The 13,407-nt window shown below is 28.1% G+C and overlaps 2 protein-coding genes across 3 annotated transcripts in view; both read right to left on the minus strand.

Moving 5' to 3' along the window:
* Positions 1-5,999, minus strand: part of LOC107168553 (putative fatty acyl-CoA reductase CG5065) — a 46,708-nt gene extending 40,709 nt beyond the window's left edge. Inside the window, exon 1 of one of the 2 annotated variants that reach the window (XM_089218817.1) lies at positions 5,428-5,999. In XM_089218817.1, the coding sequence (XP_089074943.1) occupies positions 5,428-5,444 (17 nt within the window). In that variant the 5' untranslated portion in view covers positions 5,445-5,999. The remainder of the gene's footprint in view (positions 1-5,427) is intronic. The other variant, XM_015518008.2, reaches the window with a different exon arrangement.
* Positions 6,000-6,643: 644 nt separating this feature from the next.
* Positions 6,644-9,311, minus strand: LOC149062921 (KRAB domain-containing protein 2-like). Its single transcript, XM_089216697.1, has 4 exons — positions 8,403-9,311; positions 7,469-7,714; positions 6,986-7,204; positions 6,644-6,915 (listed from the first exon to the last, which is right to left on the minus strand). The coding sequence occupies exons 1-4, from the start codon at positions 9,292-9,294 to the stop codon at positions 6,644-6,646; spliced, it is 1,629 nt and encodes a 542-aa protein (XP_089072823.1). The 5' UTR covers positions 9,295-9,311.
* Between the last annotated feature and the right edge of the window lie 4,096 nt (positions 9,312-13,407).

A 13,407-nucleotide genomic window follows, 5' to 3' on the forward strand; every position in this document is an offset into this window, starting at 1 on the left:
ACTAAAATTGTGATATTATGATCGGAATTTTGAATGTTCAATTTTGTCAAATTATAAGTGAAGTTTTAAATCAAAAATACTAAACTTTTTACTTAACTACATGGTTTAAAAATATATATCGCTGCTTTTTATACTCAATAAAAATCGTCGACGACAACCAAAACACAAGGATTCGAATGTACGTGCATTCAAAATTATAATATATAATATACATAGCTTTACTATACTTTGGTAGATAAAGTATTATTGTATTAAATTGAATTATTGTTCTAACCCATTTTATGGCTTTTAGGCTAGTTGATGTTTTGAAACTCGGCGGGCCTGTACTTATCCTATCATGTATTGGGGGCGACGGGGTTTTGAAAATAACAGAGATTGCAAAACTTGCTGAATACTAAAAGGCTAACCAGATCAATAAGCAAGCCCACATCGTTAAACAATACAATTGTAGAAACATTAAAAAATCAAAACCATATCTAAACACCAAAAATAATAAAAAGAGAAAAGACAATAAATCCGCCATGCCCAAATACATTTACCTAATATAAATACCAAAATAAACTCCTCGCTATTTAACACACACACACACTACATTAAATCCATATCGAAATACATTTATAATTATTTTCGAATTTCATTAAGAATTCCAAGGAATATAAATGAAGGCCTCCAAAAATGAAAAGGGGAGAGGGTAGGAATATTTAAAATAAAAATGAAGAAGGTAAGTATAGGTAACCACCCTGCTGTACATTGAGTATTGAGTGAACCACGGTAATGAGTGAATTACATTTGTGTTCAAGGATAAATTATTGAATACGTACAACGATTTTACTAAAAATCGAAGATGATCGGTCAACTTATAATACTAAATATATTAAGTTTTGATACATAATATATTTATATTGCTATCATATTAATTTATTTTACTATATTAGTAAAACTCTAGGTTTAATGAATTTATGACCAAATCATTTCAGCAATTATATTATTAGTATTTAGTTGCTGTATGGTATATATTTTTATTATCATTGATTAACTTTAAGTCAATAGTTACTTACTGTAGAACGGTGAGAATTGGTTAGTGGTATAAGTAGGCATTATAACATCAAATAAATTTAAATGTTTTGAAAAAGTCATTGTGTATATAAAATATAACAATTTAAGAATCAAATCCTTATGAAAAATATAATTTTTTAATTATAATTTATAAAAATATAAATAAAATTGCGTTAGTATACCTACATTCTTTGTTTAAATATTTTTAAATTAAGTTAATTTCTAGTCCACATTTGAACTCAAAATTATACATTTTTATATTATTTCATTTTTGATATTGTAATATTTTAAAACAATAATCAATGTTAATATTTTAGATGATTTCGATTTTTAAAATATGTAATTTACACATAATAATATGCAGTGTTAATGGCCTAGTTACCAAGATCAATTTTCATTTATGATCAATAAAAATAAAAAATAAAATAAATCGTGTGTTCATTGTTAATATTTTAAAAACCTTAATTGTATTAGTTACTTGATTTCAAGTTTGCTCAGGATTGAAATTACTATACCAACATAAATAGCTAACAATTTTCAAATGTCTATGAATAGCTTAAAATAAGCCAAAATATTTTGATTAAAAATTCAGACTACGGTTATTCCTTTATGAATTACAACAAAAAACAAAACCAATTACCTACCTGTATCAAAATCTGGTATAAATATTCCAATTTTTTTTTTTTTTTGTTTGCCCTACACATTCATAAATGTTTGCAGACACCTTGCGAGTGAACTTCTGAGTTAGAAAAAGTATTTTTTATCACTACAGTACTACACAATTGTCCTTTATATCATTGTTTAGGGTCATGACAAATTAACCTTACGTAGGTATAAATGGATCAATTAGTTCTATTCTTGATTTAGTATACGTACAAGATGAAGCCATAAAGTTTACTGTTCTCAAGTGTTTTATATTACTCAACCTAGTGTGTATAATAATCTTAAAATCAAATATAAATAAATAACACGGAAACATTGAAATTCGAACTAAAACGGGTGTTAAAATAAGTTCACTCAATCATACAATTTAAGTATTATAACTTTTAAAATGATTAAGTTGTAAATACTAAATATAATTGATTAATTATATTCCTTTACTAAATCCATGTATGTACCATTGTGCCTATATTTAACCTAAATATGCAGTTAAGTTTGCGTTAGATTACATACAGATAAGTAATTACTAACAGCAAAGGCGAAATAAATTAATTTCAAAAAACAGACAAACTAGCTATTCTATCTGTGATAAAATTGTCGTAGCCATGTCGTGGACATGAAAACGATTCAATTTAGTGCAATTTTACATATTTCCATTCACATATACACTCCAATAATCTTTATTTAATAAATTTGATAAATTCAATTAAAAATTAAAAATATCTTTTTAAATCATTAGATAATAATTATTGATTACTCTAGGAAAGTCTAATTTTAACGGATTATCGGTAATATAGATTAATAAATATGTTGCGGAATTCCACAACAGTGTTTTGATTTTAAACATTTTTAAATAAGTAACTCATTTATCTATTCATTTATATTTAGCACGAGACGATCTCAATTACATTTTATTAAATTCGAATACAAACATAAAAATAAGTCATATCACATCATATCATAAAAAACATATAATCATTTTATTTATTATGTTTAGGACTTCAGCTATATAGTATATGCTTTGAGTGTTTCATTAGTTTTCAGACGCGGATCCAGTAGGGGGCGGTGGGGCTACCGCCCTCCTCCGTTGTCTGTATCTCAAAATGTATTATTTAAATTTAATATTTTGTGTTATCCTATGTAAATGTATTTTTATATTATTCAGTCACAAATCGTCGTATTTTATTTTAATAACACACATTTATAAATTGTTGATGACAAAATGATGACCGACTGATCTATATTGATTGGTTATCTGTTCATTGCTATGCTACCCACATAACAGCAAAATTGTTGTGATGACTGACGACTGATAGAATAAAGATTTAAGATAATTCTGTCAACAGTTTGACACTCGACAACCGTTGATACACACACATTACGCGCATACAATTCGCAGTTAAAATAAGTGACGCGATATATAATTTTTTTTATATGATTGACAATTACTACATGTTTTGACATTTTGAATTCGTATACGATATTTTACAGTGAAATTTTAAAAAGGTATTTGATAATTAAAGGGTAATTTTAAATTGTAAATAATTCAATAAAGACATTCAATTAAATTAAAGAAAAAAAGGATTTATTATAATCGATAAGCAATTATTGCATATTTTTAATATATATATATACTCGTATTATAAATATCTGAATATATATTTAGATATTTATAATCCGTCTCTCTCGTTAATGTAGGTCGGATCCGCGCCTGCAGTAAAAGTCAATAGACGCATTCTGTAATTTTAATTCAATGATAATTACATACAAAAACGATTCTAAGAGGTTTAATATTTAAAGTTTTACATTTTTTTTCTTAAGCGCCTACTGTTAAATCAAAACAATTAAATTATAACATTTCAAATCATTCTATTTAGTGAATTATACTGCATTTTTAACCTATAGGTATAATATATACATGTATATACATAATAGATCATTATCATTATATATGACTTATGTATATTAAATCGATATCAGTGAATAATGAATATTATATTATATCATAATTCATAATATAATATAAACAAGTCAAAAGTATTTTATCTATGGTTATTGATTATATTAGTAAAATGTCTAATAGAAAAAAATATATATCAAACAATACGTCTGTGTATTATAAGTTATAACTATGAAATAGGCAACATTGGTAACATTATCTCAAAAATGATATATAATGAAAATTGAGCTAATTTCTTTATTTATACGTAGATGAGGATTTTTTGAAGGATTATTTTGGAAAGAAATTGTTGTTTTTTAAAAGTTTCTTGTCAATTTTGTGAAACTTGAGTAGGTACTGTGAACAACTGCACAATACTTAGACTTAGTGGTACTTCGTCTATCAACATACCAAATAAGGATATAGTTTTACCTCTCACCTATAAAAACATCTAAATATCTTCAAACATCATTAAATGGTGTTATTATTTCTTTGTTTATAGACTAAAAGTAATAAATAATAAACTTCTGATTAAAAAAAAATGTTACTACTACTCATTGTGCCTACTACCTGCACCTACGATTAAATGATTTCTATTTATGTACTCATTTTTTTATTATCTGTCAAATTTTTATGACGTAATATTTTACTCTTAATAATAGATACATAAGTTTTACTTGGTTTTACTGTAAGAGATAAAAATAAATAAATCATGAGTTATACTATTATCAGTATTATCGTTCAAATATTACAAGATGTAATGTGATTTATCCAATAGAACTGATTAATTGAAACAATAGCATAGAAATTATAACATCATCGTTTTTATGTATTTGTGTATACTGCATACGATTTTTCGTTATTTCTATTTGAGCTAAAATATTTTATTATTATTGAAATTTATAAAATATTGACATAACAATATTTTACTCATAAAGAAATTTTAAATAGTTATAGTTTTGGATTTTTCTTAACTATACGTAGACTACTAATAATAAATGCTATATTATACAACTAAAAAAATATGAATTATATTATATACTTATTAAATAAACCATAGCCATATTATGTATAAAAAGACTCAATATTGGCAATAACAGATACATTCCAATTCATAACCTAGGTAGGTAAATGATAAAGTGATTAACGAACTAATGGAGGTGAGCTAAACCCAAAATCCAATATTAACAAATATAGATCGCATGACATATCAAATAAACCGTTGTAATTCAAGAGAAAAGGGTGTATGATAGGTATTTATAGATACAATAAAAATATAGGTTCCATATTAGCCTATAAAAACTGAAGTGCCTACATACATTTTTTTAGGTTTATCAACATCTTTTAATTAATTTAATTTAAAAATAATTGCTTAAAAAAAAACACCTAGGTATATCGAAAAAAATATTAGGCTTCATGGCGATACGATATGATTATATATACTCATCCTAAATTAGAGCAAACGCAATCGGGCTACACTCACTACATTTTCGTTTATAAAATTTTCAGTAATTTGAATAATCTGTATAAATTATAACCAATAGGCAATAATACATTAATGTTAAATGTTAATACGTATGGAAATGATGCAGAATGTTTTTTCTACGTGGAGTGTTGGTAGGTAATTATTTTCGTTCTGCATACAGTTTTTATTAAAAATGTTTTATACCTACACGTTGATGGCGGTATTAATTACAATGACACGATTTAAGGTTCGATCATTAATTTAAAACGAATAAATTCAATTATTTCATCAAAGACTGTGTTATTACCTGGCGATCTCTGACATATATTTTATATTTATATATGTAAAAGAAAACGATGTCTGCGGTAGGTGTATAGTATGTAGAAGGTTGTCACTGACTAAAAAGTGCCGTTGTTGTGCGTTCCCATCGACGTCATGCCGATGAAAAGTTTTGAAATTTGACTCGAAGCACGGGTCGGAATTCACGAGGTATGACGATAAGACACGTAACTGCAGTTATACGGTCAGGTGACGGCGGCAGCAGTGGCGGCGAATGTAAGTTTTCACCACGGGAGCATATAATAATAATATATTATAAAGTAGACCAACGTGCGGTCTAACGCGTAAGTAGGTATATATATCTGAGTACGGGTCTACGGCGGTGTGTGTATAAATAATATTATGTACCCGTGTGTTATGATAATATCGGAAGTAACGCGGTAGGTTTACAGGTGCAGTCGTTTTAAAGGGCTACCCCGACGGAGACGTGTGATGACGAAGAGGGGTGGGTAGTGTCGGACTTTGGTGCGAGCTCGCGTCCCGCGAAAAAGAGGTAAAATATTATAATAATTATAACGTGCACGGACTGCAGCGGACTAACACGACGACGACATTAATGGCACCCAACCGATCACGGGCGAGGCGATGAGTGTGTAATAACCGCCGCGTAGACCAGCCACTGCGAAAACCCTCGTCGACGGCTAAACCCGCGCTCGCGATTTCGTCATAATAATATTGTGTTATACGACTGCTGTATTATTACAGTATCGCAGTATAGTATAATAACGAAATAGACGACCCCTCTTGTTCCCCCTATCCACATATAGGCACCGCCACCCGTGATAGGTCGCCGTGTCTGTCTAGGCGCATTATTGGATTATTATTATCATTATTACTATACGTGTATAATAAATGTATATGTTACGGTGAAAGATGAATATTGGTGAATGTCGACATTCTCCGGTGAATGACGTCTTTTACCAAAATGATTTGATTATGTAGGTAAATGGTGTAAAAAACCAGATTTTAAATTCAAATGTACATCTTTCACCGGCCATTGATGTCATTTACCAAAACTGGTGGTAAATGATGATAAGTCTCAAATAATACACTGATTTTTTTACCATTGGTACTATTTATAATAATTATTTATTGTTGGCGGGTAATTCATTTTTTATTTTAGGTATTTATTTGAATGGGATAATTAGTTAATTAAAAATAATAAAATACGTACATATTGTAAATTATTTATTTATACAATTTTGGTTACCATGACATTTTGAACTGCACAACATTTCTGCTGCATTGCAAGCACATTTTTTAGTTCCACAACCAGTTTTACAGTTGCATCGATTAAATCCTTGATGACCAGCTATTCCATGTCCTGCGGCTTCTCTTAATGTTATTTCCCTGTCTTTAATTTTTTTCATGGCTTCATCTAGCTCTAGAAATTTTTCTTTACACGGAGAAATTTGTGCTCGTGTATATTTGTGTTTCAGCACCCCATATTCTGTACCTGATTCAAACATTCCGGTATTTATTTCATTTTAAATTAAATAAACATTATAAAATTAAAATTGCCTTACATAATTTATACATGTCATCTTCGCATGAAATAATAATAGCAAGTAAATTACGCGGAGAACCTCGTGCTCTATCGACATCTGGTATTGGAACACGAACAGTTGTACCGACATCAAGCTTAGAAAATTTTTCGTTTGTCAATCTCAACATTTTGGACGCTTGTTTTTCGAGACAGACAACCGATTTTTGTCGTTGGTCTTTAATTTTTTCAATCCTTTTACCTGTAAATAGATGAAGATTGCTATTTTATAAATTACATGAATGGCGGACAATTTCCTCCTGGACATTTTCCCCCCCGACTGTATTTGACGTAGACCGCAGTAGGATAAGATTTGGAAATTAAATGTTTTTTTATAAGATACATAATTTTTATGTCGAAATTCAATGCATATCAAATTTTGTAAAAATATGCAGCAACCATTAAATTTGCAGAAATATGCAAGCATTTTTACCAAATTACATATAATAAATTTACTATAAATTACCTATGTCTTTAGTATTTCTTAATTCATTTTCAGTCTCCAAGTTTACTTCATTGTCAAGATCTCCAAAATTGACTAAATCATCTTCTACTGCATTAATATGATCTGAATGGTTGCTGTTATTAAATAGTTTTTCAATATCCTCTTCTGATTTAAGTTTTTCTATTTCATCGTAAGGTATCCCTGCTGAAGCTAACCCTGTTCTCGCTGTACAACCAAACATCGCTTCGTAAGGCGATCTTCCAATACCTATTATAAAAATGTTTAAATTAAAAAAAAATTAATTAATTAAAATTAAAATTATTAAAAAAAAAGTGGGTAAGTGGGTACCGCTCTGCTGTACATTAGGTGCCGTGTGGATCACTATTATATATTATAGGAGGGTTAAATTTGAATCCAATGATAATTATCATTGTATACGAAAAACGATTCTGAACAAAGATGATTTGTCAGCCTAGGATATAATTTTCAGTGGTTGGTGAAAAAGGTGATTTATGTTTTAATGGCCTGAATACATCAAAATTTAAGTTTTTTTTTAATTATTATAAGCTTAACTTATGGAAAATCTCGTATTAAATTTTCAACTCTTAGCTACTTATACAAAAATTTGTATGAATTATACCTACAAAATAATTTGCAAATATTCATGGTTTTGACGAAATTTCAGTTGTCTATAAATAAATAGCTCAAAAAAATTCAAAATATTTTGAAAATTAAATCACGTAAAGAAAATACCAATCTAAATAACTGGTTAAATTTTCAAGTATCTACGATTTATACTTTTTGAATAATAACAAATATTTAAAATCGTTTGAGGATAAATCGTTATCGTTACGGTATTTCAGACACAAAAAAAAAAAAAAAAACATATCATTGTAAAATCAATACATTCATCACATCGTTCAGAATCTAAAATTGTTTTTAGTTAATAGCTTACCTGAGTTCAAAGCCCGATTTTTTTGGAATTGCACAAATTTTAATGCCATTGGCCAGTCTTTTGATTTATTATCAGTCATCCAAGAAGCCAAAATTTCTTCAACGTCCCTATTCGCGCGTTCAATTGATCCTTGGGTCTGGCTATGACGAGGCTTGCCATGCACAATTTTGATGTCTCCCCACATTTCATTTAAATTTGTTATAATAGAATTTACAAACTCACGACCATTATCCGAGTGGAGTATAGCGGGTGCACCAAATATTGTATAAATATCTATCAGATTTAAAGCGATTTCTTCTGCCCTTTTTGTCTTCAGAGGTTTTAAAATAACAAATTTTGTTAAATGATCTTGATAATTCATTATATAGCGATAATTATTATAATTTTGAGATTGCATGTCAATCAAATCAATTTGCGCCCTTGAATTAAATGCGGAATGTAAAATTGGTTTTGTCACAAGCCCTCTTTTCGGATTTGATTGTTTTACTTGACAATTACTGCATAAACTTAAATATGCCATAACTGCCTCCGTTGTCACATTACAATATTTTGTTTTTAACACAGCCATCATCCTATTTCTACCACCATGACCTACTGCCAAATGTGCGGTGTGAATGACTTCAAACAACTCGTCTACTGTGACGTAATATAAAACGTCAGATTCATTATCAACTATAGGCTTAATCAATTTTTCTTTTCCCCCAATTGACACAACATCATATTTACGTATAAGTCTATTATTCGTTACCGTTTTTTTTAGTGTTCCAATTTTTAATTCTTTTATTTTTTGGATCTTGTTGTTATATTCTTCAGAACTAAAATAAAATATATTGTCATCTCTCTTTTTACTGCTGACAATTTTGTCAATTGCTGCTTTAAATTTGTTCTCCATACTTTAATATTAATATTAAATAAAACTATAACACTATAATTTAATCTAATTTTTATTACACTTTGTTCACTGGTGACACAAATTTTTACAAATAATATTATAAAACACACACTCATTCGTATACAATTCGCTATAATATTCCCGTAGATACTAACTAATAAACTAATAGATTATCTCATATTATTACTCGGGTTATCGACGTTATTGCTAGTTGGGATTTTCGTTTATCTATCTACTTCCGTCATGATATTTTTAACTAACGAAGCTTATTTGGCACCTACACGCTTATCGCTGATCGTTCATACCGACATAAAAGTATTGAACATCATTCTCTAACTAAACTGGTGATTGACGACAATAACCGGGGAATGTCTGCATTTACAACATTTACCAATTTTTAGGTAAATGATGTCATTTACCGGGGAATGACGTCTTTCACCACGTTTACATCTTTCACCGTAACATATACACACACACGTGTGTGTGTGTGTGTGTGTGCGTGAACCAAATACACCGAGGAATGTGTGGGCCTCACGCGGTTATAAATGTTTGCATAAACATTTTTTTGTCAAAAAAAAATAACAATAATAATAATAATAATAATATGATGATGATGATGATATATGGTGTCGTCGCGTTCCGGACAATCGGTGAAATACGAACGACACACGACAGAGACAACGCTACTGCTGCGGTGCCGCGACTGGTGCTCACCTAAAGCGCGCGATATTTTTTGACCGTGTAAATAAAGGTACCGCGATGTATCTACCTGTATAATTTATATTTATATTATATATATTCGTGCATGTGTGTGTATGGTTACGAATTACACAAATATTCAGCATGTTAATAATATAGATATATATACTATCATAGAATTAACGGCGCCGTTATGGCGGGTTGAGATTACAATATGCAATTACTGAAGGCTGGAGAAATTAAAATTTAATTAATCTGACATTTTGATATCATAAAATAATTTTTTTCCCCCATTATTAAGCATCTATTTATTAGATACATTTTTTTTGTTAAAGTTATTTTATATTGACAGTTGTATAAAGAATATACGAATATACCAATTACAATAAATAAACCAAATCACATTATTAAAAACAAATGATATAACTATAAGTATATTGTTATAAGGTACTTATAGTAAGTACTAAGTAATACATAGCACCTATGTAAATTATATTGAAAAACATAATACCAATATTCAAATTGAATTAGATAAATTAGATTGTTTGCGTAATTTTTACAGATTTGTGAGAAACATGACTATTTAATATTATGTCTTTTCATAATATTAATATATTTCAATAAAATCCTGTACATTTAATCTCTAAAAATGAGTACTTAATCACGAATTAGATATATCATTCATAAGGCCTTTGAGTAAAATGCACGTATGGCCTTAAAATCTTTAACCAGCCTAAGATTATTATGAATCTCGTATCATTATCACATTATATATAATATTATATATAATTTACACATTTTAATAAATTAATTTCATTTTTTTCCAACCTGTGCATAATTTATAGTGATTTTTATTGTCTCTGGACTATAGTAGGTTAGTAGGTATACCACCTCGTGAAAACACGTTTACCTAGTATTTATCTACTTGGTATAAAATTAAATATAAAAAGAAAATTATTATTGTTATAAATATTTATGCCATCCCAACAAATAATAATATTTTTAGTGTTTTTATATATTATCTTATAAAATGAACAAAATTATAATAAAGTAATTTAAATTATACGATGTAATAATTCTTATGTTTGCTTAAGCCCTTGGGACATTAGACTTTTAAAAACTCACAGAGACTGTTGGATACACGAAAATGAACCTAAACTTACCGCCATGTTTAAGTATAAATGCTCTTCACGTTTATTAGTGAGGGATTTTTTATAAGATGACTTGTGAAGTGTTGGAAATGTTTATAATTGAAAATAAATCTTGTTATAATACAATCGTTTTATTATTATGTTCATCTAAAACGTTAATGTTGTGTCATATTATATTGTATATTATAATATAACGAGTTCGGCGTATGACATTATATATATATACAACATGTTATTTAATTATAAAGTCAACAGTATAATATTATGTATCAGCAAGCTGGCAGTAATAATATAAGAGCAAAATACACTTTTTGATTCTGTTTTTACATCAGGTATATAGATATATACAATATTATGTACAGTTAACTTCTTCAATGCGAAATAACACATAACTAAGAAACAATATGCATTTTTGTAAAGCCGACTCCAATTAAAATACGTAGTATAGTATACTTATTATGTATACGTTTCCCTCAATCAAAATAAAGAATTTGTTTTTTCTTTTGCCTGCATAGAATAAGCAGAAATACGATCGAGGTATATTCTACAACATAAACTTTGAACTTTCTATAAATAAGTCCAAAAATATAATTTTCTGTGAACAAGAATAATAATTATTCTGTTTAATAATACGAACACCGAGAAAATACTTTTCAGGAAAATTCTCGCATAGTTATTTCTGTTTCCATTATTTACTTATTTTGACACTTTTTGAAAGTAACATTAATTCTTTAGACATTTCGTGGATGTTAGTGGAAAATTGCAAGTTTTGTTTTGACATGATTAAAATATTTCTTTGGGAATCAAATGTAGAATAGATTTTTAATTGCAGATGTTGACGATATTAATTATTTTAAAAGATTACCTTTTATTATTGTATATTTTATTATTTATTATTAGGACTCAGATTTTGTAGCAAAATAAATCCTTAAAAACGCATTTATTAATTTAATTCTAAAAAAGCAAATTTCAACTACACATAAAATTAAATATTAAAAAAGGAATTTACAATCATATATTTAGACAAGTTACTTTCATTAAAACTCGTTCTATTGGGTGCTAATATATTTTTATACATAGAAAAAGACTACTACTAATATTGTAGATAAAACTATTTCGGCACAATAACGACAGTTATTTTATTAGTCATATATTTATTACTGGTTTTTTCACTAGTTTATAATTTATGGTAATAATAATGTAATCCAAGACGTATAATATGCATAGAAATAAGCTAAGTTTTCAAGAAAAATATGTAAAAATCAAGAAAAAATTACCAAATAGGGGGAAAAGCAATAAAAATCAGATTTTGCGGAAAAAAGCAAAAAAGCAAAAAAAGTTTACTTCATTAAAATCAGAACGATTCAAAACGTATTTATATACAAGAATTATCTTTCTATCACACTCCCCTCAAAAGAAGCATTTGCTACAAAATCCGAGCCCTATTTATTATATTTTATTATATTTTTATATATAATATATTTCTAGCATGTTACAAAATAATATTGCAATAATTAATAACTTTTATTTGTTCTATGCAATTCATAAGTGTTGAATGGGGAGTTAGCCCGCCCTCCTGTACATTTTTAGTTGCCATTTTTTGGATGTATAGTATATTGATACCCGAAACATTGTAGGTTAAAGTGTCCCCCCATAACGTTATTAAATTTAATAATCTACCTAAAATGTATAGGTACCTATTACCTACCTATTATTAAGCATGTTTTATCACACAATGAAAATGATTAATATTTATAAAGAACATAGTTATATAATAATTGCATTATACTACATAATATTAATTTACCTAATAATTGAATATTATACTATTACACCGCCCCGGGCTGTGTCCTACGTGAATGCAGCGAGTGCGATGAGTTCTATTGTGAATTGTGATTATCTATTATTTATAAACTGATAACCATGCTGTTCCGTCGTAATACGATACGACAAAATACAAACTGTTTTGTTTTTGACGCTTTTGTCAGATTCATGTTTGAGTGGTTCACGTTATAGTTTTTAATAGTTAATTAGGTTCACCATATTGATTATACTTAACGTTTACTGGTATGTTTAATAACCTCTCTTATAAAAATATAACAAAAAAGGAATCTTAAAGTTACCTACTATTATCTTTATCATGCAATTTGTTTTTATGTTCAACGTACTTAATTTAATTAAAATAAGTTTCACTGTTAAATTTTCAAAAGGTATCATTATTATAACTGTGAGTTGTGATCAACAGTAATTTGGTTACTCTTTT

Source organism: Diuraphis noxia, unplaced genomic scaffold (genome assembly GCF_037042655.1).
Source record: "Diuraphis noxia isolate RWA-SAM2 unplaced genomic scaffold, SU_Dnox_SAM2 contig0001, whole genome shotgun sequence".
NCBI classification, from domain to species: Eukaryota; Metazoa; Arthropoda; class Insecta; order Hemiptera; family Aphididae; genus Diuraphis; species Diuraphis noxia.